This window comes from Acipenser ruthenus, chromosome 10 (assembly GCF_902713425.1).
Source record: "Acipenser ruthenus chromosome 10, fAciRut3.2 maternal haplotype, whole genome shotgun sequence".
NCBI classification, from domain to species: Eukaryota; Metazoa; Chordata; class Actinopteri; order Acipenseriformes; family Acipenseridae; genus Acipenser; species Acipenser ruthenus.
In genome coordinates, this window is record NC_081198.1 from 31,676,106 (window position 1) to 31,701,848 (window position 25,743).

The following is a 25,743-nucleotide window of genomic DNA, read 5'->3' on the forward strand; positions in this document are numbered from 1 at the left end:
TCACCGTCAGAACCCCGTGCCACAAACCCGCATCCCTCTTGAAGTCCAGCACGTTGGTGATGGTTTCAGCTGAAATCGGGGGAACAAGAGAAAGACTCTGGTTACAGAGGCAGTGTGTGCTCAAATTGTGCAGACTCAGCTCTCCAAAGAAATCAGGTGAGGGTTCACACAAACCCAAGCAGCTGTTTCTTACCTTGTTTCACTTGGAATGGTAATTTAGCCCAATCAATACCAGTGACCCACCTGATTTCTGTGGAGAACTCCATCTGAATAATTGGTTCGTGCAGTTCTACTTCAAGCATTCTTAAAAAGGGCAGCTGTATACCATCTATATTTTTACTTAATATTTAATTTCTCTGGCAAATCTGAGTTAGCAAATGGAAAATCTCTTTATAAAAAACAGTTTCAGAGAGGACAGAAATGCACAGCCCTGGTGTTTTTTTTTTTTCTAGATCAAACCTCAGAAATTCATCTTTTCCTCTCTTCCTGAAAAGGGACATTATAGAGTAAGACTAGTAAACAGGATCCAAGCCTAAACAGCAACAGAGAACTAGAAACAAAAACAAAAGCCACCCTGGCAGCTAAGGGGTACATCATCATATCAGATAGCATGTGTACCAAACATTAAGACTAACATATATTAAAATTGTCAAAGTGTACAGTCTCTATACAGAAGAAACTTAAAGTCACGTGACCTCGGCCATGTCAGGTGACCGGTGAACGGAATGGACTTGTTTGCGAGTGACTCACCCTCTGCATAGCCGCAGGCCTGCGTCAGGGCGTGGCAGTGTGCCAGCATGGCGGAGTGAGACACGGCGATGCCCATGGTACTGTCCTCCTTGCTGGTCTTGTACTGAACGAGCAAAAACAAAATCACGCTGTCAGGAACATTCACCCCACTTCCACACCACCTCGAAACCCACAACTAGCCAGCAGCATTCACTGAGAGTCACATCTCCATTGGAACCTACTGGCTGCAACTACACTTAGAATTTCACCGGGAGTGTAGATCTCTCACTCAGAATGTAAATGACAAAGCATTCAAAATGTTTAAAACACAATAGGTTCTATAAAAAAACAGATTAAGAATGCTAATATATCGGGGTTTTGTCTGTTTTTTATTTCGATTTAACAACTTATAATATGTGTCTAAGTATTTGGTGGCTACCACTAATCAAATAAAGAGTGTATCTTTGTATGACACACCCCCCGACACAGCAAAGAATGTGTGAGAAATACACTCTGAACTTGATTAGAGGCAGCCACCGAACACTTTGAAACATACATGAGAACACAGGAAGATCACAATGACCTACAACAAAACCAATATATTCATTTTATATATAGCGCATTTCAATCCTTTCCGCCAACAACGCTGTACAAACATGAAACAGACCAAGGCTTTCTTTCTAGTGGAGGTTTGCCAAATGAATAAAATACGCTTTTAAACAAGTTTTTAAAAACACCAATCATTTCAGAATAATTTTTTGTAACAAACTCAATGAGTGCAAAGCCTTGCCCTGGGGACTTGCAGCAGGCCCGCGTTGAAAATACGTAAATGTGATTTGGAGTCCACTCCAATGAAGGGTAACTCAAGACTGTTGGTTTTACGGACGTTCGGAAGGTGTGCTCTGAATAAAGACTTCCTCAGCAAAGCGGCGCCTGCCCAGCTGCTGCTGCAGATTCCCCAGCACATCTGCCAGAGCAATGCAGTTCATCATCATCCACAACCCCAAACACTGACCCGGGGGGCGTTCACCCCAGTCTTTAATTAACTCGTATTCTTTTGAAGAGAAAAAAAAGAAGGAAAAAAAAAAAACGCTTTGTAATTTGGCAAAACCAGACAGCGAAGTGATATATCCCAAGGTCTCACTGGCACTCGCAAGGTGTTTGTTTCTGTTTTGTAATGTTATACAGCGCCATTTTAACTGTTCTTTCACATTCCTCCACTTATTATTTGATGGCCTCTGCAATCCTTCGGAGCTATTCTGGGTTACGGACATGTTGGAAATCCACCCCCCGCCGCCTCACAGCCGGGTCTCAGCTCTACCTCTAAGTAGTGATGTCAGTCTCAGCTCTACCTCTATGCAGTGATGCCAGTCCCAGCTCTACCTCTATGTAGTGATGCCAGTCCTACCTCTATGTAGTGATGTCAGTCTCAGCTCTACCTCTAAGTAGTGATGTCAGTCCCAGCTCTACCTCTATGCAGTGATGCCAGTCCCAGCTCTACCTCTATGTAGTGATGCCAGTCCTACCTCTATGTAATGATGTCAGTCCCAGCTCTACCTCTATGTAGTGATGCCAGTCCTACCTCTATGTAGTGATGTCAGTCTCAGCTCTACGTCTATGTAGTGATGCCAGTCCCAGCTCTACCTCTATGTAGTGATGCCAGTCCTACCTCTATGTAGTGATGCCAGTCTCAGCTCTACCTCTATGTAGTGATGCCAGTCCCAGCTCTACCTCTATGTAGTGATGCCAGTCCTACCTCTATGTAATGATGTCAGTCCCAGCTCTACCTCTATGTAGTGATGCCAGTCCTACCTCATGTAATGATGTCAGTCTCAGCTCTACCTCTATGTAGTTGATGTCAGTCCCAGCTCTACCTCTATGTAGTGATTCCAGTCCTACCTCTATGTAGTGATGTCTGTCTCAGCTCTACCTCTATGTAGTGATGTCAGTCTCAGCTCTACCTCTATGTAGTGATGTCAGTCTCAGCTCTACCTCTATGTAGTTGATGTCAGTCCCAGCTCTACCTCTATGTAGTGATTCCAGTCCTACCTCTATGTAGTGATGTCTGTCCCAGCTCTACCTCTATGTAGTTGATGTCAGTCCTAGCTCTACCTCTATGTAGTGATTCCAGTCCTACCTCTATGTAGTGATGTCAGTCTCAGCTCTACCTCTATGTAGTGATGTCAGTCTCAGCTCTACCTCTATGTAGTGATGTCTGTCCCAGCTCTACCTCTATGTAGTTGATGTCAGTCCCAGCTCTACCTCTATGTAGTGATTCCAGTCCTACCTATAGACATTGTCATCTCAAATATATTGCAAATGCCATGGACTTTCTTATGTTATGTTCTTATGATACTGTATCAGGAATCTACATTGAATGAACTCTAATCTAATTTGTCTAGCTTTGCCTAGAGATAACGATCAACCTAACACCTTGAATGCACCAGGCACTCAGGAAACAAAAGGCTAATCAAACCCGTCTCTGTGATTTAATTAACCCGTCTAGTGAGAGAGAGGTGGTTTAGCAGAGGAGTCTGAAAGAGAGAAAAGTAGCTTAAAGATTTAGAGATTTAAGACAAATTTCACATCATATTGATTTAATACCACCATGAGTACAAGATGGAAGCGTTTTTATTCTTAAAAATTGCCTAACAAGTATAGATTAACCCAGGTAATAAATCCCTAAGAAAATTAAACTGTTGGCAATGTCCAACCAAAGTCGCAACCAGACATGTTTGGTGTCTAAAGAAATGTAATTTCTTATGGTAAAAATAACGGGAATTCAGAATAAAATCTGAATTATTTAGCAAAAGTTATGCATGTTTTAAAAGTTTCCCCTTTCAAGATTATGATAAAGAACTAATCAGACAGAGGAAGGGGGGGAGCAATCAATCAAGATTGCAAGCCCATTCGCTACAAAATAGCCAATCGGAGCATGCAGCGGGAAATTCAAATAATCTTTGTTTGAAAAGTATAAAACCCCCTGCTTTAGCCCCAGCTCCTTGTCCCCAGCTCTACCCCCCTACGCTTGCCCTCTAATCTGAGTCCCCAGCTCTACCCCCCTACGCTAGCCTCTGCGTTAGTCCCCAGCTCTACCCCCCTACTCTAGCCTCTGCGTTAGTCCCCAGCTCTACCCCGCTATGCTTGCCCCAGACCTGCGTTGGCCCTCTAATCTGAGTCCCCAGCGCTATCCAGACCTGCTTTAGCCCCAGACTGGCTGCTGATCCCTGCTTGCTCAGACTCTAAGAAACTACAAGACTGCACCTGGAGCCCTCAGCTCTCAGTATTTATCCAACAAGGTTGGGGGCCCTGACACTCGGAGAAACACAAGGTAACAGAAAGCTGAAAGTGACTGCTTGGCAGGCTAGGTAACAATACAATACTAAAATATCTATTCAGGTATTGTGCGATCCCTTGTTGTTGTGTCAGTATGTACTAATATTTCTTTGGTAAATTGTTGTTTTAAACCTTAGTTCTCATTGTAATGCTTTTAATGTGACATTAATTGTGTAACTGTTTTGTGTGATTTTCAAACTTATTTTGTTGCATGCTTAATAAATACCATCTATTCGAAGAAGAGATTCCCAGTATTGAGTCATTCGCTCATGTTGAACAAACACGATTTATGAACTTTGAACAGTCTGGAATGTGGTCTATTTTTGGCTTGTTGTAACGTGTAAATCCGCCATCGTTTTCAGAGAGCGATATTAAAAACGGGTTTGTACATTATAATAGGACACCGTTTATTGTAGAGGTCCCACCAAGATCTTGACAATCGAAGGTATCTCTTTATCCCCTACAGTTTTTGGAGGTCCTTTAATTTATTGCTATTAAGAATATATTAACTGCCTACAATAGTACCCCCAAGCTCTACCTCTATGTAGTGATTCCACTCCCAGCTCTACCTCTATGTAGTGATGTCAGTCCCAGCTCTACCTCTATGTAATGATGTCAGTCCCAGCTCTACCTCTATGTAGTGATTCCACTCCCAGCTCTACCTCGAAGTAGTGATGTCAGTCCCAGCTCTACCTCTATGTAGTGATGTCAATCTCAGCTCTACCTCTATGTAGTGATGCCAGTCCCAGCTCTACCTCTATGTAGTGATGCCAGTCCTACCTCTATGTAATGATGTCAGTCTCAGCTCTACCTCTATGTAGTGATGCCAGTCCCAGCTCTACCTATATGTAGTGATGCCAGTCCTACCTCTATGTAGTGTGTCAGTCTCAGCTCTACCTCTATGTAGTGATGCCAGTCCCAGCTCTACCTATATGTAGTGATGCCAGTCCTACCTCTATGTAGTGTGTCAGTCTCAGCTCTACCTCTATGTAGTTGATGTCAGTCCCAGCTCTACCTCTATGTAGTGATTCCAGTCCTACCTCTATGTAGTGTGTCAGTCTCAGCTCTACCTCTATGTAGTTGATGTCAGTCTCAGCTCTACCTCTATGTAGTGATGCCAGTCCCAGCTCTACCTATATGTAGTGATGCCAGTCCTACCTCTATGTAGTGTGTCAGTCTCAGCTCTACCTCTATGTAGTTGATGTCAGTCTCAGCTCTACCTCTATGTAGTGATGTCTGTCCCAGCTCTACCTCTATGTAGTTGATGTCAGTCCCAGCTCTACCTCTATGTAGTTGATGTCAGTCCTACCTCTATGTAATGATGCCGGTTCCAGCCCTACCTCTATGTAGGCGATGTCGTTGCTGGCATCTCGAACTAGGGGGTGCCAGTCTTTTGGGGGCTTCGCCAAGTGCTTCCCATCCGTCACAAACCAGAGCAAACGAGGCCAACCTGGAATCAAACAAGCAGGAGCAGAGTGAGGGACTCTCCTCTCCATTCCTAATTCAGGGGAGGAAACAAGCAGGAGCAGAGTGAGGGACTCTCCTCTCCATTCCTAATGCAGGGGAGGAAACAAGCAGGAGCAGAGTGAGGGACTCTCCTCTCCATTCCTAATGCAGGGGAGGAAACAAGCAGGAGCAGAGTGAGGGACTCTCCTCTCCATTCCTAATGCAGGGGAGGAAACAAGCAGGAGCAGAGTGAGGGACTCTCCTCTCCATTCCTAATTCAGGGGAGGAAACAAGCAGGAGCAGAGTGAGGGACTCTCCTCTCCATTCCTAATGCAGGGGAGGAAACAAGCATGAGCAGAGTGAGGGACTCTCCTCTCCATTCCTAATTCAGGGGAGGAAACAAGCAGGAGCAGAGTGAGGGACTCTCCTCTCCATTCCTAATGCAGGGGAGGAAACAAGCAGGAGCAGAGTGAGGGACTCTCCTCTCCATTCCTAATGCAGGGGAGGAAACAAGCAGGAGCAGAGTGAGGGACTCTCCTCTCCATTCCTAATGCAGGGGTGGAAACAAGCAGGAGCAGAGTGAGGGACTCTCCTCTCCATTCCTAATTCAGGGGAGGAAACAAGCAGGAGCAGAGTGAGGGACTCTCCTCTCCATTCCTAATGCAGGGGAGGAAACAAGCAGGAGCAGAGTGAGGGACTCTCCTCTCCATTCCTAATGCAGGGGAGGAAACAAGCAGGAGCAGAGTGAGGGACTCTCCTCTCCATTCCTAATGCAGGGGAGGAAACAAGCAGGAGCAGAGTGAGGGACTCTCCTCTCCATTCCTAATGCAGGGGTGGAAATGAAACTCCCATTGCCGTTTGATCCATTTCTGGTTTTACAAGGAGTTTAATAAGACATACGCAAGCTTGTTACCTATACACTGCCTATTAGTCTGTGTTTACCTTACCTCTCTCCAGTCTCCTGTTAGTCTGTGATTCTCTCACCTTTGAACGTCACCACCTCCCCAGTCTGTGCTTTGGGCAGGCCCTTCTGGCAGGCGTCAGTGGTGAGAGCCAGGGTGACCCCGCAGCTGCCCAGCAGGAATCCGATCTGCTGGCTCCCCGCGTCCTGCAAACAAACACACTGCAGGTAACACCTCGCGATACAGCTCAGTAACAAGTCTCTCGACAGTCTGTACCCTTCCTTTTCACAGAGGAACTTGTGAACATCATGAAAACATGTTACCTAACGTATTATTAGGCTTTCTACATTTTCAACGTTTATTTCTCAGGGAGTCACAACATACTGCAATAAATCACTCACTTTTAAGAATACATATTTGACTGGGGTTCTTCATTGGAGCACCATGAAACCTGTTAATTATACAACAGGTTTTGCCACTTTCTGTTTCTGACCAGCTGGGCAGAGGAAAACGCTGTGATTGAGTGGAGCAGAAAGATCCATAGTCAACAATCATCAGGTATGATTGACAGCCATTTACAGTATCTCCGACCCAGCCGCATTTGGTCAGTTGCTGGTTAGAAGCAAAGAATGAATTGAAAATGATCACACTGAGTAGCAAAGACCCTGCAACAACTTTTTCACTATTAACATGTTTCATGATGTTTCAGTAAAGGACAGTGAAATGGTATCTGATTTACCATGGTACTGTATTTCATTACCCCTGTAAAACATGCAGCAGAGCTAGAGATAGTTTCTAACCCTGCTCAAACTCCTGGCTCCTGATCATTTCAATAATGGACTTCATTGAGGGGGAGTTCTGAAACCCAGGACTGGGTGCAGCAGGGCTAGTGTGAGCTTCAAAACGCTCTTTTTGGTTTCTTTTCAATCAGTTGCACAACTCAAGCTTGATACTTCACAAAAGCATTTCTGTCATGAACTTACAAACATGCAAAGTGAGCCTGACAGTAATTCAGGAAGGTTACTGTAGCTGGGCTGAGCTGCAGTGGAGGACAGGGAGAGGTTTTTCAGACTGTGAGGCTGCTGCGATTTCTCAGAGCACTCCCTGCTGCAGGGTCGATAGCTGAAACGCGTTCCACACCGCTCAGCTGTGCTGCAACGATGATGAAACACAATACTGTGTACACACCAGCGCAGTACAGCACTGAGCAGGGACTGCAGGACTGTGATAAGTCAGTAGAGCAAGAGCACAACTGACAATGATGCACACGTGGCAGATCACTTCCTTCCAGTGCAGCAGGTATTATTATCCCACTTTCTACGTGGAGCAGACAGAAAATGTGAGGGACAGATGGGCTCCTAATATCTGCTGCACAGGAAGGGAACTTACAGAACTATAGTCCATGAGGCAGGCATTGAGTCTTTAAAAGCCTTTAGTTTCTGAGTTTTGAGGTGAAAGTTTTATATTTTTTTTTTTTGGGGGGGGGGGGGGGGGGGGGGGGGGGGGGTAGGGTAGATCGTATAGAAAGAAAATATGATTGAACTCCCTATGTCTCACTCAAAATGTTTAGGTGGTAAGGGAGGGTGAAGTCATACCACGGCTGTTACTGCCACTTTCAGACACTTTTACGCTTCGAAACTTGAAATTGCGGACTACTAATAATGTACTATAAAAGGTAGCACCAATCCAATGTATTATAGGTTCAATTCAAAAAGGTCATCAATTGAAACTCTCTCTGCCCTGCCGAACTGTGTATGAAACAGTGTAGAACACAGAAAGAGAGGCGGATTACCTTCCGAGTCAGCGGCACTTCAATGGGAACTGGGACCAGCTCCACCAGCAGACAGCCATAGAACGCAACCATGAACATGACTGGGTCATTGTTTGGGAACACGAGCGCAACCTGGAGAGAGAAACACATATAGCACAATCAGGCAGACCGGCCCATGGGCTCCACTTGTGTGCTCGCTGTTACTGCTCTTCATAGAGAAGCCTGTGCACCCATCTCCGAGTATAAGCATCCCTCTGGTTGAACAGGAGTGCAAAGTTAAGGAGTGGGGGCTCAGGTTAAGATGTTGTTCATTACTATCCACCAGCATGGTATCCAGTGAAAGAAACACTGATAAAAAAAGACACGTCGTCTGGTAATTGGATTTAAAATAGATTCTCTTCAACTCTTTCCTGAAACAGTGGCTCTGAATTCATTCATCAATCCAAATGCTTCGGTTTGAATATAGCCAAAATAATACATTGCCCCTATATCTGCGTTCCAATCAAATGCTTTTCAACCTAATTTCTGTCATGTGTGTGACTTGCTAGCCTTTGAAGAGATTTCAGGACATTACCTGAACAAGGCTTTCTTTGAATTGCACCCCACTTGAGTTGAAAACCTGTCTTAATAATAAATACAGACCTGTGAGGTGAGGAAATTGATTTTTAAAAGCTTGTACTAAACAAGCAGCCTGGGATGACAGCCTAACTGCATCACTGTCTCGTCTGCGCTTGCCGCCTTCTGCTTTCTGTGAGATGGTGTGAATCAGTTGTCAAGTAGAGAATGCAGATTTGCTGTTTTCTGATTAGAGATTTTGGGTGCCTAATGGCTTCAAATGACACTTCAACAGGCTTTTTATTTTGGCTGTCTCCTTCCCTGTTTATGAAGTGTGCAATCATTCGGTCCCTGTTTTCTCAAATGCTGAGTTAATTTGGTCTATTCAATTGATCTAAAGTGTGGACCTAACTACTACTGTCATTAAAACTACTAAATCTTCCCCAGTTTTTTTATTTTTTTATTTAACATTTTACAGAGAAATAAAGAGCCTAATGTGTTCTGCTGATGTCTGCTTTTGAAACAGCTGATGTATGTACTGTAGATTCATCATCTTCAGCTGTACCCGCATAAAAGTTTACCGCAGTATTTTTGCAGTTTTCCCATGCTTTTCCCCATTATTATTCTATGCATTTACCAGTTTACTAATATGCTTTACCACGCTTTTACTATTACACTTTGCTATGCTGTTATAAGGTCAATAGACCCCAGTGTGGAGTAGTGGTTAGGGCTCTGGACTCTTGACTGGAGGGTCGTGGGTTCAATCCCCAGTGGGGGACACTGCTGCTGTACCCTTGAGCAAGGTACTTTACCTAGATTGCTCCAGTAAAAACCCAACTGTATAAATGGGTAATTGTATGTAAAAAAAAATAATGTGATATCTTGTGTAACAACTGTAAGTCGCCCTGGATAAGGGCGTCTGCTAAGAAATAAATAATAATAATAATAATAATAATAATAATAATAATAATAATAATAATATTTTCTAGGTAGGGCTCTCCTCCTGTATCACGATACACACCTCAATACTATATATACTGTGAGAGGGGGCAGAGCTGCCCTGTACCTACCCGGTCTCCTGGCCTCAGGAGGGGCTCATTCTTGGTGCTCAGCTTGTTCAGTAGAGTGTACGCCAGCTTCACACTGCGGCTCCACAGCTTACCTGCGCAGAGACAGAGAGAGAGAGAGAGAGAGAGACAGAGAGAGAGAGAGAGAGACAGAGAGCGCGAGAGAGTGAGATACAGGGAGAGACGGAGAGAGACGGAGAGAGACGGAGAGAGACAGAGCGCGCGAGAGAGAGATACAGGGAGAGAGACAGACAGACACAGAGAGAGAGAGAGAGAGACACGGAGAGAGACAGACACAGAGAGAGCAAGAGAGAAAGAGAGAGAGAGAGAGAGAGAGAGAGAGAGAGAGACACGGAGAGAGACAGACACAGAGAGAGCAAGAGAGAAAGAGAGAGAGAGAGAGAGAGATACAGGGAGAGAGCCAGAGACAGACAGAGAAAGAGAGAGATATAAGGAGAGGCAGAGAGAGACAGAGAAAGAGAGACACACACATACAAAGAGAGACCGAGAGAGTTACAAGGAATGCTTCTAATGTTGATTATAAAATCAAGAATGCCAATCAAACGCTGCATTCACAAGCATTTTAGCCCATATTATACAAGTCATCTCCGTTCAAACAGAAAAAAATAAAGACTGAACCACAGACTGGAAAAAATGCTTCAAAAATGTATTTTTTATTAATAAAAAAGATCAAGACTCTTCTTGTGGAGACGTTTCTCTAATTCTCTCACTAAGTTTCTATTAGTGCTGCTGTATTTCTCTAAGCCTGGGTGTTGGGGCTCCCGAGTGGCACATCCAGTGAAGGCGCTCCGCGTAGAGTGCAGGATGCACCCTATAGCCTGGAGATTGCAGGTTCGAATCCAGGTTATGTCATTGCTGACCGTGACCGGGGGTTCCCAGGGGGTGGTGCACAATTGGCCGAGCACCACCTGGGTAGAGAGGGCTTAAGTCGGCAGGGCAATCCACGGTTCACCATGCACCAGCGACCCCTGTGACTGATAGGGTGCCTGCGGGTCTGCAGTGGAGCCATTCAGATCTATTTTGTCCTCCGGCACTATAGGTCTGATGGCTTCGCTGTGGATCTGCAGTGCGAAAAATGACGGCTTGGCAGGAACACGTTTCAGAGGACGCATGTTTCAGCCTCCGTTTCCCAAGTCGTCTGGGGGTTGCAGCGGTGAACCGGGATTAATAATAGCACAATTGGCGATTCCAAATTGGGAAGAAAACTGGGATAAAACCATTGGCAACGACTATATATATATATATATATATATATATATATATATATATATATATATAAAACAAAACAAAACAAAAAAGCCTGTGTGTTTACAGTGACAGCTCTGCTGTAGTCTGCTCACCATATGTGAGGGTGTAGACTGGTTTCCCAGAGTTGTCCAGTGCGGTGAGACAGGGAGTTTTGGGCTGAGTGGTTCCCCAACGCTGCATGGCAGCCAGGAGGGAGGGGGGCCAGTTCGTCACGACCCCGGGGGGCTCCCCTGTCAGCGGGGACATCGCCGGCCCCTCAGGCTTGGGCTGGTTCGGGTCTGGCTGCTGGACTGCAACACAGACAGACACACAGAACGTGAACCCTTTCTCCAGAAACACACATATCAGGATTATCGTACCATGAAAAAGAAATGAGGACACTTCCACCCAGATGCACTGCTTAGTTACAGAGCCCTACTTAAAACCCCAGATTTCCAGACCTAGTTTCATTGCAATTGGATAAGTTGTTCTCTATTTGATCAAAACAGATCTAAATGCAGCAGAAACACTGTTTAAATATTACATTAGGACCAAGCCAGTGTAGATGTGCTACAGAGACTTTGTTCTCAAAGTCCCCTTTATTTTAATAATTCAAACAGCAGCTGGGTTTAGATCCACCAAAGTTTAGATCAATTGAACAGATGGCAAAAAATATCTGGGGAACATCTTTTGTCAAGAGTCTTAACTGTTGATTACTTGAAGACTCTTCTTGTCCCCATCCTCTCCATCTCAGTCCAGCAACGCTCAACAGGAAACATGGACAAATAGACGATGAACCTTTCTGTTTACACCCAGATGAAAATCTGAAATGGACAGAGGGCTCAATGCTAATGGGTACCTCCCTGTACTGTACCGTATGTATTGAGCCCTGTGCAAGCACACTGATCTGTACTGGGGTGTATCATACAGAGTCCTGTGCACGCACACTGATCTGTACTGGGGTGCATCATACAGAGTCCTACCGTCCAGCAGCTCCTCGAAGTCGTCCAGGAAGAACTCTCTCAGCGGGGGTCGCTTGGGTCTCTTCAGGGTGTTGAGCAGCTGCTGGATCTTGGAGGAGACACGGCTGTTCACTGGGACACCTTGAGACAAGGAGGAGGAGCAGGAGCCTTAATCAGTCCAATTCAACAGCATTTCATTCAATTTCAATTCAATTCGTTTCAACTCAATTCATGTCAGCTATATCAGAATCACAGCCTGAGAGTTTAATGCACTGTTTCATTATTATTATTATTATTTACTGTTATAAGAGATGTGATGTGCAGTATTGTTGTTTAGTGACAAAACTTGAACAATCTTCTTGTCTCAATGTGGGACTCCAGCTAATCCTCTGTTCCACTGCTGATAATTTCAGCATTGCGTTTCTGTAATCAACTTCTTACTTACCATTATGGCACATTGTGCTTTTGGCGTTTCATTCTAATATCAAACTGCCCTTGGTTGTTATTTCTAGACTAGAGTTCGTAGCGATGGCCAGGGCACATACTGAATTTTTGGGAGCAGCCCTTGTAAAGGAGCCTGTATGTACAGTACACACACACACACACACACACACACACACACACACAGACTGTTAGGAGGAAGACACACTGCACACAGTAGAGAAACACTGCACACAGTACTAACATGAAGCGCTAGTAATCCACAGAGAAGCACTGTACTGGAGCTACACAACCCTGTTGCTTTGTTTCAGGTTTTATATGTGGACGGTTGAGTGCTCATGTGCTGACTTGGTGTTAAAACACAAGTTTCCAATACCTGTGTGCAAGGCCAATTAAGGCTGAAAAGCCTGCTTAAACATTTAAATGGAGTAGTATTTTACTAAACGTCTAACTGGAAATGTCCCATTTAATGAGGGTCAAAACATTTCATCACTAGTATATATTATCTCATTGCTTTCATATGGTGATGGACAGATCAGCACGGGGCGGTCCAGCTAGTCCTGCGGTGACGCTGAGCGGTACTGCTCAAATTGAATCCAGAGCGATTTTTTTTGGCTGCCGCCACAGCGAAGTGCTGACAACACATCTTGCCAGGAAAAATCATGAATGAAACTGTTGTCTATGGAGGTGTCCAAGCACCCTTTAGTGTTTGATCTCTCCCATATCTCATACAAGGACAGGCAAGTCCGTATTCTATATATCACCCCTGATAAGCATCCTTTCTCTAGCCAATTTGATACTTTTATCATGTTTTGCCTTTTTTTTTATTATTTCTGTAGTTCACTGCTATTTTTACGAAATAACTGGCTGTAAATGGATATATTTTCTAACACTTCATGAAATACTGTAGTTTCCGATAGACCTTTGAGATACCATTTGGAGTTTCTTAGATGATGTTAGATAAAATATCAAAATTATGTTCATATAGGTTTTTTTTTTTTTTGTTTTTTTTTTTTTTTAATTATGTCTGCATCCTAATATTCTACCAGGTGATGCAAAAACTTTTGGCCATAATGTAAATTATATTCGAGTACATAGCCTACGGTGTGGTACTGACAGCTACTGTACAGTACCATTCAATTTTTCTATATTGTAAGAAAAGTCAGTGCATACCGCTCCTGTGTGTCCAGGTGCAGACTAGCGGTATCGCACTGTGAAAATGCCCAGCGGTACTGCGCCTGTCTGTCTGTCTCGGGCTTAAGGGGGCTAATGTTGGTTAATCTACAGCGATTTTACACTGTGTGATTCAGTGCCTGGAATATTAACAGCTGGTTTATCAGACAGACAGACAGACCAGTCCAATCCCTCGCCTCATTTCACCAATGCAGATTATAAAAGCCCTCCCGTGAGATCCAGGCGCAGCAGCAGGTAATCAGGGGGGGAGGTCACCTTGCTCTGAAGGACACTCAGCCTGAGCAGCAAGGCTGAAGAAGCACTCAATGAAAGCACTCTCAATTCCAGGCAGTCTGCAGGCACACAACCTCAGACAGCCCACAGAGCACCTGATGTGTGATCAACAATGGTACCAGGTGGTTCCACACTGTGTGCTATTATATCAAACTAAACCATTTATGATTTAGGTCTACATTTAAATTACTTTATTTCATGTCAGAAGCAGAGGTGTGGCAGGGCAATAACAGATGTAGCCATTCCCTATTCAGTTAATTGACACTAACTGGGGAGTGGCCACATGCATAAAAAAGGAGCTCAATCCTTTGGTTGTTAGAGGAGTTTGGGGCGAGTGTGTGTGCTGTGAGTCTTTGTACTGTTTTGTAACTCTGTAGTGAAGTCGAATGCCCAGCCTGCATGTAGGTACTCTGTTGTTGAAACCTTTTATTTTGGCCCTCGTGCCCCGTTGGATTTTTGTTAATAAAGCATGCGCACCAGCGCTTAAAAAGGCCACTTTCTGTCTCTGGGTTTCTTTCCTGCCGGTAACCAGCTCGGGCCGAGACGCTATCCTGTCACAAGAGTGTTTTTAGACAGGTGTTGCTTCAGTGCTATGAGTGGGAGCTGAACAGCTTGTGAGAATACAAACACAACACTAGCCAGCACACAGAGTTTGCACCCATCGGGTCACTATTATTGCAGTGCACATCCAGAACGATCACGTACAGTATGCTCTACATGTATATAACATAGCACACAGTGAGCGCTGCAGAGGCATACTGTAGGAAGGGTTCATATATACCGTCTTGCAGCAGAGAGGAAGTCCCTTGTATTGGAGGAAGGAAGCCTATGAAAAAGACCATTGAAAGAAGCGGTCAGTCCAGGCACTATAAAATACAAGGATACCACTGATTTATGCCAGTTTCATATCTGTTATGAGGCTTCTAAAGTTGGCAGACGCTACTGACCTCTGCATTGCAATGAAGGCTCTATAACTACCACCAAAAAATGATCAGATCAATTTGAAAGATTAGTTATAGAGCAGATACAAAGGAAAGATGGCTCTGTCAGGCCAGGTTCTTTGAAATGGCATGCAGGAGCGAATTTAAAGTATTCACTTGCTGCAGGTATAAAATATCAGCTCTCTTAACTAATGTACTCATCTTGTTTAGAATCACTTTGTATCATTTGTATTGCTCACATCCTGGTGACTTTTTATAACTCAGATATTTAAAAACAAGCTCTCTGCCCCACAATGATATTTTTTACATCCACCAGGGAGTGTTGCAGGGGGACAGGTTAATGGTTACACTCTGGTGTACCAGATGTACTTAGAGATAAGGTGTTTGAGAGCTCTATAGAGGCCACAGGGTGGCTTAGCTTAAACTTCTAAAGTGGTTCTAAAGAACAAGAATACATTTGTTAGGCTAATTGTAATGTTCCAGAGCTGTGCCAAGCTTCTTTTTAAAAATCCAGAGCTGTGGCAAGTTTTTTTAAAAAATTTATTTATTTATTTATTTATTTTAAATGACCCTCTAACAATAATATCTTTTGTGGAAGGCTTAAGGTTCTTTTTGCTTGGTCGTTTAATATGTACAGGTCCACAGACAACATATTGACTAAGGACTTGCAAAGAGGAGCTTTTGTTTTAAAGCTACTTAACTATCGATGTGGAATTTGATTTTTACAAATTGGTGCACTAATTGAATGTCATTGAATCACTCTGGTACCAAAACAAAAATAAGCACAGATAGATTGGTACTGACTCAATATATGAAGTGAGTCGGTGCCACAGCCCCCAGAGCTGTGGAAGGATCCAAGTCTTCATTATTTAAAGCATCTCAAAATGTCAGTGTTTTTTTTTTTTTTTTTTTTTTTTAATTAGTTCAATTACAGGCTCAGATGAGCTGCTCCATTGTTACTGCAGATCATCTCAGGCAAGAACCAGCCAGAAATTCATGGGATGACAATATGAACAGAGTTCTTTGTTAAACAATGTAGTATTAAAACCTGTTGATTAGAAAAATGACTGTCGGTCACTCACCGTCCGCAGTCTCAAGGATGGTGGTGTTGTGGAGGCCTCGCGGGACCCCTCGCACAGACGCCACCTGGGGCCGCTCAATATGCACAGAGCGCTGGGACAGGCCGGTGGTCACATCTGGGGGGGCAGAGTGGTTTTCTGTGGGAGGAGAAGGAAGAGAGCTGTCAAACAGCAGCAATCTAAGTAAGCATTACCCTGAAACCCATGCAAGGTTATACCAAAAGAGAATTCACAGAGTTTATTACATACATATTATCATTCTTATTATTAAAGTGACCAAGCACCGTATCTTGCAATAGTATACCATATATACTACCATGTAGATGTTCTTTATTTTGAGCCTGGCACCAGCAAGAACTTCGAGGCGGAATAACATTTCAATGGTTCTCAAACTTCTTCACTCCAAACTGGCATATAACCACAAATAAACACACATCGTTACATTGAAGTTGTTTCTTATTAGTTTTAGAAATGTAACCGACATTTCTTTTTCCATTATGCCAATAACAATTTGGAGTAAAAGCTTTAAAGTAAAAGCTGAAATCCATGTAACTGCTCCTGGCATAGTAACCAGAACTGTTTTCGCCACACAACTATGGCATCACAATGGCTGGCCTTCAGCAGATGTCTCAAAGCTAAACCGCCCGGCTCTGCTGCACATATTGTGCCATTGTATTGTTGCTTAAGTGATAACTACACGTAGTATCTAGTAGCTGTGACCAAGTTAGTCACTTATGTGCTGGTTAGGTCTGACTTCACCTGAATTCAACTCAGCGACAGGCTGCTGTCACTATGCTGTGACGTTTATTGATTGAAATCACAGTGTGGCGTTATTACAGGATGACTGGATTTGGATTTGCAGTGACAGAGAATAGCAGGAGAATTTACATGACATATAACATCTTGCGCCCCCCCAACTGTACTGTACTGACTAAAATGCAGTGCAATATGGGTCGTGCTGTACTGGGTGCACTGGTCATGCTGTACTGTGCTGGGTGCGCTGTGCTGTGCTGTGCTGTACTGGGTGCCCTTGTCATGCTGTACTGTGCTGGGTGCGCTGTGCTGTGCTGTGCTGTACTGGGTGCCTTGTGCTGTGCTGTGCTGTTCTGTACTGGGTACCCTGTGTTGGGTGTCCTGTGCTGTGGTGTGGTGTACTGGGCGTGCTGTACCGACCTATCTGGGACTGAGCCATGAGGTCTGCCAGCACAGTGGCGGTGGTTGCAGCGCTGCTGGCCGGGCCGAGAGGCCACCCTCCTGGGTGTGATGAGGTTGAGGAGGCGGAGGAGGAGGTGGAGGAGCCCTGGATCACTCTGTTAAACCAGCGCTCCACGCTTGGGGGGCCGGACCGGCGCAGGGAGCCCTCGTCCTCCGAGGCCGACGAAGTGTCTGTGTGCCAAAATAACAAACACAGCGAGTGGATGGGAGGCAGGCAGGCGCGAGAACCTCAGCACGGACACCAACTCTTACTGGCAGGACTTAACTCAGCTAAAGAGCAAGCCGCACCAACCTTCACTTATACAAGGATGGAAATAGGATTCCTGTTGCATAGCAGTTTCACCCATTCCAGGTTCTAGTACAAACTTGATTAACCACAGTGTACAAGAACAAGCTCAGGTGTGTTTTATTAAACTCCTAGTAAAACCCGGAATGGACCAAACTGCTATGCAATGGCAGTCTTATTCCAATCAATCAATCAATCAATCAATCAATCAATCTTTATTTTATATAGCGCCTTTCATAGTGGACCACCATCACAAAGCGCTTTACAAGATGCAGTAACAACAAGAAAATGCATAATACATTAAATACAGTGGAAAGTGCATAATACATGATAGTAGCATAAATACATGAACTAGTAGCAGCAACACAGCAGGTAATAGCAGATATCAGACTTAAAGAGCATGGAAAGCAAGAGAGAACAGGCGGCTCTTGAGAGTTGATTTAAAGCGAGCGACGGTGGGAGCATCACGCACCAAAGCTGGGGGAGAGTTCCAAAGAGTCGGAGCCATGAAGCTAAACGAGCGTTCTCCAAGAGTGGTGAACTTTTGCTTGGGGATAACAAGCAGGCCAGTCTCGAAGGACCTCAGCTTGTGGGCAGGGACACAGTGGGTCAGCAGGTTGAGGAGGTACTCAGGACCTGTGTGATGAAGGGCATTGTAGGTGAGCAGGAGAGTTTTGAAAATAATCCTGAACTTGACAGGTAGCCAGTGCAGCTGGGCAAGATGGGGGGTGATGTGATCACGTTGTTTACATCTTGTAAGGATCCTGGCAGTGGCATTCTGAACTAGCTGCAGTCTGTTTATGGTGCGTGCCAGGAGACCACCATATGGAGAGTTGCAGTAGTCGAGAGGAGACAAATGCATGACAAAGTATCTCCACATCCAGGAGGGAAAGGTAGGGACGGACTTTGGAGATGTTTCGAAGATGGTAGAAGGAAGATTTGACCACAGAGGAGATGTGGGCATCAAAGGAGAGGTTGCTGTCAAGAAGTACACCAAGGCTTCGTACGGGAAGGCAGCAGCAGACAGTTTCCGAGGTTCAGGGCAGCTACATTGAGATTCTTAAGTTGAGTTTTAGATCCTACTAGTTGTTCAGATTTGCTAGTGTTCAGCTGAAGAAAATTGGCAGATATCCAAGCCTTGATGTCTTGAATGCAAGCCGAGAGCCGGACCATGGCAGAGGGGCTACCAGGGTCGAGTTTTAAGTAGAGCTGGGTGTTGTCAGCACAGGAGTGTAATATGAGGCTGTGTTGGCGGATAAGGTGACCCAAGGGAAGCATGTAGATATTGAAGAGAAGGGGCACAAGAACAGATCCTTGGTGGACATCACAAGTGACCGGGTTTGCAATGCCACTGCGTCCAGCATAGAAAACAGACTGCATGCATCCGGATAGGTAAGAGGACATCCAGGAGAGACAGGTTCAGGAGATTCCAACATACTTCTTTTTGAAAGAGTTTTTGAGAGAAAAGGGAGATTGGAGATGGGACGGAAATTAGATAGGTCAGCCGGGTCAAGGGACGGTTTTTTGAGTACCGGTGTAACTCGGGCAAGCTTAAGGGCAGCAGGAACCGAGCCAGAGTCCAGGGACAGGTTGAGAGTGTGCATAATGGAGGGAGCAAGATCAGAAGCACAGAGACGGACAAAGTTAGTCGGCCAGGGGGCACGTGGCAGTAGTTGAGTTCAACAGTAGGCCGGAAACATCAGCAATGAAGAGAGGAGAGAAGGAGGAGAGGGCAGGAGGGGCAACCGGAGGAGCGTCAAGGTAGTCAAGTAGCAAACTGGGTTTGTGGCGGGAGAGTGTAGAATAGATATATAGAATAGATTGTCGATTTTGTTCCGAAAGAAAGTGGAGAAATCATGACAGGTAAGAGAGGAGGATGAACGGGAGTTGGATCTGTCGGTGGCTGGATGTAAGATTTGGTCAATGGTCTTAAAGAGAACATTGGGTTTACCGTGTCCCATAGTTATGATTTCAGAGGAGTAGTTCACCCTGGCAGCGGCGATCGCACACCTGTAGCTCGCGAGATGGTTGGTCCAGATCTCTCTGTGAACCGTTAGTCCAGACAACCTCCACTTGCACTCAAGCTTGCGGCAGACAGACTTAAGCAATCGAAGTTCGAGGGTGTACCATGGGCAGCTTCGATCTTCCTTGACCGTTCTAATTGTAAGCAGGCCAATATACATATATATTTTATTTTTATTACTTTATTTATTTATTTTTAACTGTCCCCTGAACTCTATGATGTTTGCAATTCATTTGAAGCTGCTTACTCTTTAAAGATTTTTATAATTGCAGTTTTGTTTTCTGGACTGCTGTCAAAGAAACATAACAACCATCTAGAAGTTTTATAAATATCAAAATTTGGATTCATCAATACAGACTTTAGATGAGTGAAATTATGTTATCAGTATTCCAAATACCTGAAATCAGTATTCTTGATATCAAAACTAGAAGGTCATTTTTAAAATCAGTGTGCAGGAATAGATATCAGAGTAAACCTGGTTTAGATCAGTAATCAGACAGTCATCTTTAATATCAATAGCGATTTAAATTTGTGTTAAAACAAAAGATTTAAAAAAATATTATTTTGTAATATTTACAAATACAGTGGCTCTCAAAAGTATTCTCCCCCTTGGACTTTTCCACATTTTATTGTGTTACAACATGGAATCAAAATGGATTTAATTAGGAGTTTTTGCCACTGATCAACACAAAAAAAGTCCATAATATCAAAGTGAAAAATAAAATCTACAAATTGTTCTAAATTAATTACAAATACAAAACAGAAAATAATTGATTGCATAAGTATTCACCCCCTTGAGTCAATATTTGGTAGAGGCACCTTTGGCAGCAATTACAGCCATGAGTCTATTTGCACATCTGGACAGCTCCGTCAAGCTCCGTCAAGTTGGATGGGGACCTTTGGTGAACAGCAATTTTCAACTCTGTCCACATATTCTCAATTGGATTGAGGTCCGGCTTTGACTGGGCCACTCCAGGACATTGACCTTTTTGTTTTTAAGCCACTCCAGTGTGGCTTTGGCTGTATGTTTGGGGTCATTGTCCTGCTGGAAGATGAATCTTCTCCCAAGTCCCAGGTCTCTTGCAGACTTCAGCAGGTTTTCCTCCAGGATTTCTCTGTACTTTGCTGCATCCATTTTGCCTATCTTCACAAGCTTTCCAGGCCCTGACGCAGAGAAGCATCCCCATAGCATGATGCTGCCACCACCATGCTTCACGGTAGGGATGGTGTTCTCAGGATGATGTGCGGTGTTAGGCTTGCGCCAAACATAGCGCTTAGCGTTGAGGCCAAAAAGCTCTATTTTGGTCTCACCTGACCATAGAATCTTCTTCCACTTGGTCTCAGAGTCTCCCACATGCCTTCTGGCAAACTCTAGCCGAGATTTGATGCGAGTTTTTTTCAAATGGCTTTCTTTTTGCCACTCTCCCGTAAAGGCCAGTTTTGTGAAGCACCCGGGCTATTGTTGCCATATGCACAGTGTCTCCCAGCTCAGCCGTGGAAGACTGTAACTCCTTTCGAGTTGACATAGGCCTCTTGGTGGCCTCCCTGACTAGTGCTCTTCTCGCCCGGATACTCAGTTTTTGAGGACGGCCTGTTCTAGACCGATTCACAGTTGTGCCATATTCTCCATTTCTTAATAATGGACTTTACTGTGCTCCGGGGGATATTCAATGCCTTGGAAATGTTCTTACATCCTACCCGATTGGTGCTTTTGAAGAACCTTATTCCGGATTTGCTTTGAATGTTCCTTCGTCTTCATGATGTAGTTTTTGTTAGGAAATGTACTAACCAACTGTGGGCCCTCCCAGAGACAGGTGTATTTAACCTGAAATCATGTGGAACACCTTAATTGCACACAGGTGGACTCCATTCAACTAATTATGTGACTTCTAAAGACAATTGGTTGCACCAGAGCTTATTTAGGTGTGTCATAGCAAAGGGGGTGAATACTTATGCAATCAATTATTTTCTGTTTTATATTTGTAATTAATTTAGAACAATTTGTAGATTTTATTTTTCACTTTGACATTATGGACTTTTTTTTGTGTTGATCAGTGGCAAAAACTCCTAATTTTAAATCCATTTTGATTCCATGTTGTAACACAATAAAATGTGGAAAAGTCCAAGAGGGTGAATACTTTTGAGAGCCACTGTATCTGTACATTCACTTCTCAATTTCATTAATACAATAGGAGGCTGTGTGGTCCGGTGATTAAAAAAAGGGCTTGTAACCAGGAGGTCCCCGGTTTAAATCCCGGCTCACTCACGGAGTCACTGTGTGACCCTGAGCAAGTCGCATAACCTCCTTGTGCTCAGTCTTCAGGTGAGACTTTGCTGTAAGTGACTCTGCAGCTGATGCACAGTTCACACACCCTAGTCTCTAGAAGTCGCCTTGGATAAAGGCGTCTTCTAAAATAAACAAAGAATAATAAATCATTTCTGACGTAAAGGAATGCAAGATTTTTTTTAGATTCCAAATAAAATATTGATATCAACATTTAAATTACCGATATCAGAAACTGGAGAGATAATTCCCAGTTTTGGAAATGTAACCGCCCATTCAAAAACTCTTGTTTGTGGGTTAAATGTCAAAATGGTTTGCCATAACTGCAATGTGATGTAGAGTGTAGACGCTGTGTACTGGGCAATGCTGGGGATATAGATACTGTGTACTGGGCAATGCTGGGGATGCAGAGTGTAGACACTGTGTACAGGGCAATGCTGGGGATGCAGAGTGTAGACACTGTGTACAGGGCAATGCTGGGGATGCAGAGTGTAGACGCTGTGTACAGGGCAATGCTGGGGATGTAGATGCTGTGTACAGGGCAATGCTGGGGATGCAGAGTGTAGACGCTGTGTAGAGGGCAATGCTGGGGATGCAGAGTGTAGACGCTGTGTACAGGGCAATGCTGGAGATGTAGATGCTGTGTACATGGCAATGCTGGGGATGCAGAGTGTAGACGCTGTGTACGGGGCAATGCTGGGGATGCAGAGTGTAGATGCTGTGTACAGGGCAATGCTGCGGATGCAGAGTGTAGACGCGGTGTACAGGGCAATGCTGCGGATGCAGAGTGTAGACGCGGTGTACAGGGCAATGCTGGGGATGCAGAGTGTAGTCGCTGTGTACAGGGCAATGCTGTAATGGACCCGAGTGGCACTCAGTCAGTGAGTCATTGCAATAGAGTAATCAACTGGGATACAGGACTGACAGCTGCTGACAGTGAGTGAGCAGATCAGAGCGCTTCAGTGAAGAAGAGGTATCACTGGGGAGAGGTCTTTTGCACCACCGAGATTCAATATGAACATGTTTGTGTATGTATATATGTATGAATCTAATTGTGTGTTGGTACGTATATGTGTGTGTGTTCATGTGAACAAATCCATGTGTGTGCGTATGCATGCATGTACTATTTCTAATTACTGATATCACATTTTTCTTGTCTTTTTGTATATGACATCCTAATCTCTCCAGTATTTCACGTGGGCACATGGACAATGGGCTGAAAGTCACTTTTTGCTAAAATAATCATACAGCTTGTGTAACATTGCTTGGTGTATTCTGTTCACCCTGAGATCTACAGTATCTGTATTACTGAGCTACAGGGACTCACTGGAAATAAGCTGGTAACACCTTGTTATCTCTTTCTTGACATATAACTTGTGTATTCTCTTTTTCACTACATAAACAGAATTAAATTCAATCGAATTGTAGTGCTATAGTGTCCACACTTCCACCGTGGCCCAGAAGAGGCGCTGTTTCCCAACATTCAGAAGTTTCAATTCACATGCTGTTCAATAGGATTTAATTTGCTTCAGTTACTGTCCAGTGCTGGCAGTGTTAGAAAGATCTGGTCAGAGCTTCAGCACTGGCAGAGCATTTCTAATGTGTTGCTCAGCTCTAATACAGGGCATGACTACTGCCAGCAGGACACAGTGTTTGCTTGATTATAACATCCCAGTCTCTCTTACTTTCAGTGTGTTTTCTGAATGAATAAATCAGAGCTTCAGTGATTTTTTGACCATTCAAGTGCTTGCAAAGGCTCCCAGGGTCATTTCAATTATCCCACACTCTCTAAAAGCTAATTAATGATTAAGTAACTTCAACCAATAAAAATAAATAAAATTGATCAAATACAGAAGAAATAAAATAAACAATTAAATACAGTTTACACAGGCCATACTTGGAGAAACTGAAACTCATTTTACTGAGAAATGATCCCTGCAGTTTAGGTGTCTGGTGTTAAATTGACACATCGTGCTAATTCAGCTAAGTGAATTATCTGCTTAGCCATACTGTTGTATTGGGCAAGTTATACAAGGGGCTCTGAGGCTGTGGCAGAATTTAATAAAAACAAATATTGGTCAATTGCTTTGGGATGGTGAAATGTCGTTATTGAGAGCAGGAATGTTAGGAAATGTGATCACATCAGCCTGGTTTTGACCTCGTTACACTGGCTTCTGGTACGATTTAGAGCTGAATTTAAGATCGTACTCCTTACCTATAAGGCGTTACATGTTCTTGCTCTGTTACATCTCACTGAATTATTATCTCCATACATCCCTTCCCGTACATGACACTCACAGGATGCCAGTTTGCTGTGACTTCCACGGTTTACAATGCGTGCCAGGGGTGAAAGGACATTCTCTCACCGTGCCACGAGCCTTAGGAATTCCTCACTTTTGGTCAAACAAGGTTTTTAAATCTCTTTGAAAAGGCATACCTAGTACATTGCCTTAAGACTGTGAATACATTTTAAACACTAAAAAATGTTTCTTATTCGTTTTAAACCATAGGTGTTGAATCATATTTGCTAAAATGTGATCAGTGCTTTGAGAGAACCTGGTCTTGAAAGGTGTTATATAAAGTACAATGTTGTCATTCCCAGGGTGTATTAGTAACAGCCAAAAAGAGTACAGTACACTGCAGCAAAGAGCCTTGCAGCCTGTCAGAGGAGCGCTTGTTTATCCCCTAACCAACCCCGGCTCTCACTGTCAGTCTGCCTGTGCCTCCCGCAGCTGTGGAATGTCAAGTTCTCCAGCTATTTCCTGACCCTCCGCAGTGGTGGGTTTAGAGGGAGTGGCTCTGCTGCAGAGCATGCACCCCCCGACAGACAGGCAGGCAGGCAGGCAGGCAGGCAGAGACGGATGCTGTGCACTCTGAAATGATCCTTCTCAACAGCAGTGTGATACAGTCTCAATCACACTTATTCTTCAAATGAATATAAGCAGAGTAAGGATCATTTACTAACTGGTTCCTTTACCTTGAAGTAAGTTACACAGTTCTTTAGTGCCACCTACTTGGTTGTACTTTGTGGAGTGTCTCTCAGTAGCGAGGAAGGAAGGTGGAGAGCTGTGTAGACGTGCCTTGGATGTATCCAGAGTGACGTGGGTTAACTAGCGGGCTGAACAGAAGTACCCGACTCTGTCATATGTATTTTATACAATGGAACTAGTCTATGTATGGTCTGAAGCATTTCATTACTAAAATAAATGTGCTCTGTGCTTGTACCTGCAATCCGTGTCTGCACTCCCTATACTGCCTTCTGGCCTGGATTAACATTAAAAGCAGCCTGCCCAGCGTTACAGCAGACGAGGTGCATGGTTAGACACTCAAACATTCATACTGAGGTATAGAGACAGAGCTCCATGTCAGACCTGCCATCTGTGTGGCAAAATGAAGAAGATCTACCCAACCCAGTCATTCTGCACTGGATAACATCTGGGGTGCCACTGCTGAATTTGGGAGAGGGCTTGTTTATTGAAATACAATCTTCTGCCTAGTTTGGTATTATTAGCTATTCAGGGTTCCCAAGATATTTTCCTGGATTTTTAAAGCCTTGGTTAGCACTCTTTTAAAAGTTAAATACAGTGAGTAAACCTCACGTGCAGTATGAACGGGCTAATGTCATAATAAAAACACTACTAATAATACCACGATGCAGTACTTCTGTGTCTGATTTGTATTGTTACAGTGTATTTAATCTGAATATTCAGGAAGAGCCAGGAAAACCCTATATGGTGTAACATCTGCTGAAGAACATGGAGTCTGGTGGCAGAGTTAACAAAGGACTAAGATTCTGGGTGAGCTTGATAACTCCCATTGCAGAGCACTAGGAGTCAGTCCAGGTTTTACAGTACTTCTGTGAGTTTAATAATAATAATAATAATTCCCATTGCAGATCAGTGTGAGGCAGATCAGTGTGAGCAGGCACTATATCTTTCTGATCCCCAAAAGAGCTCTCAGAATCATGTCTGACCTCTAGATACATCCGGCT

At 44.0% G+C, this 25,743-nt stretch overlaps 1 protein-coding gene across 8 annotated transcripts in view; it reads right to left on the reverse strand.

The window, feature by feature from the left end:
• The window catches only part of LOC117406140 (disco-interacting protein 2 homolog A-like), a 133,244-nt gene that overhangs the window by 34,187 nt on the left and 73,314 nt on the right, over positions 1 to 25,743 (reverse strand). For 5 of the 8 annotated variants that reach the window (XM_034009995.3, XM_059032032.1, XM_059032035.1 and 2 more), the window contains exons 5-15: positions 17,118 to 17,330; positions 15,948 to 16,082; positions 14,706 to 14,750; positions 12,038 to 12,157; positions 11,168 to 11,365; positions 9,810 to 9,901; positions 8,206 to 8,316; positions 6,496 to 6,619; positions 5,406 to 5,515; positions 751 to 853; positions 5 to 69 (exon numbers count right to left, since the gene is read on the reverse strand). In XM_034009995.3, coding sequence (XP_033865886.3) covers positions 5 to 69; positions 751 to 853; positions 5,406 to 5,515; positions 6,496 to 6,619; positions 8,206 to 8,316; positions 9,810 to 9,901; positions 11,168 to 11,365; positions 12,038 to 12,157; positions 14,706 to 14,750; positions 15,948 to 16,082; positions 17,118 to 17,330 — 1,316 coding nt within the window. The remainder of the gene's footprint in view (positions 1 to 4; positions 70 to 750; positions 854 to 5,405; positions 5,516 to 6,495; positions 6,620 to 8,205; positions 8,317 to 9,809; positions 9,902 to 11,167; positions 11,366 to 12,037; positions 12,158 to 14,705; positions 14,751 to 15,947; positions 16,083 to 17,117; positions 17,331 to 25,743) is intronic. The other 3 variants (XM_059032033.1, XM_034010015.3, XM_034010061.3) reach the window with 3 other exon arrangements.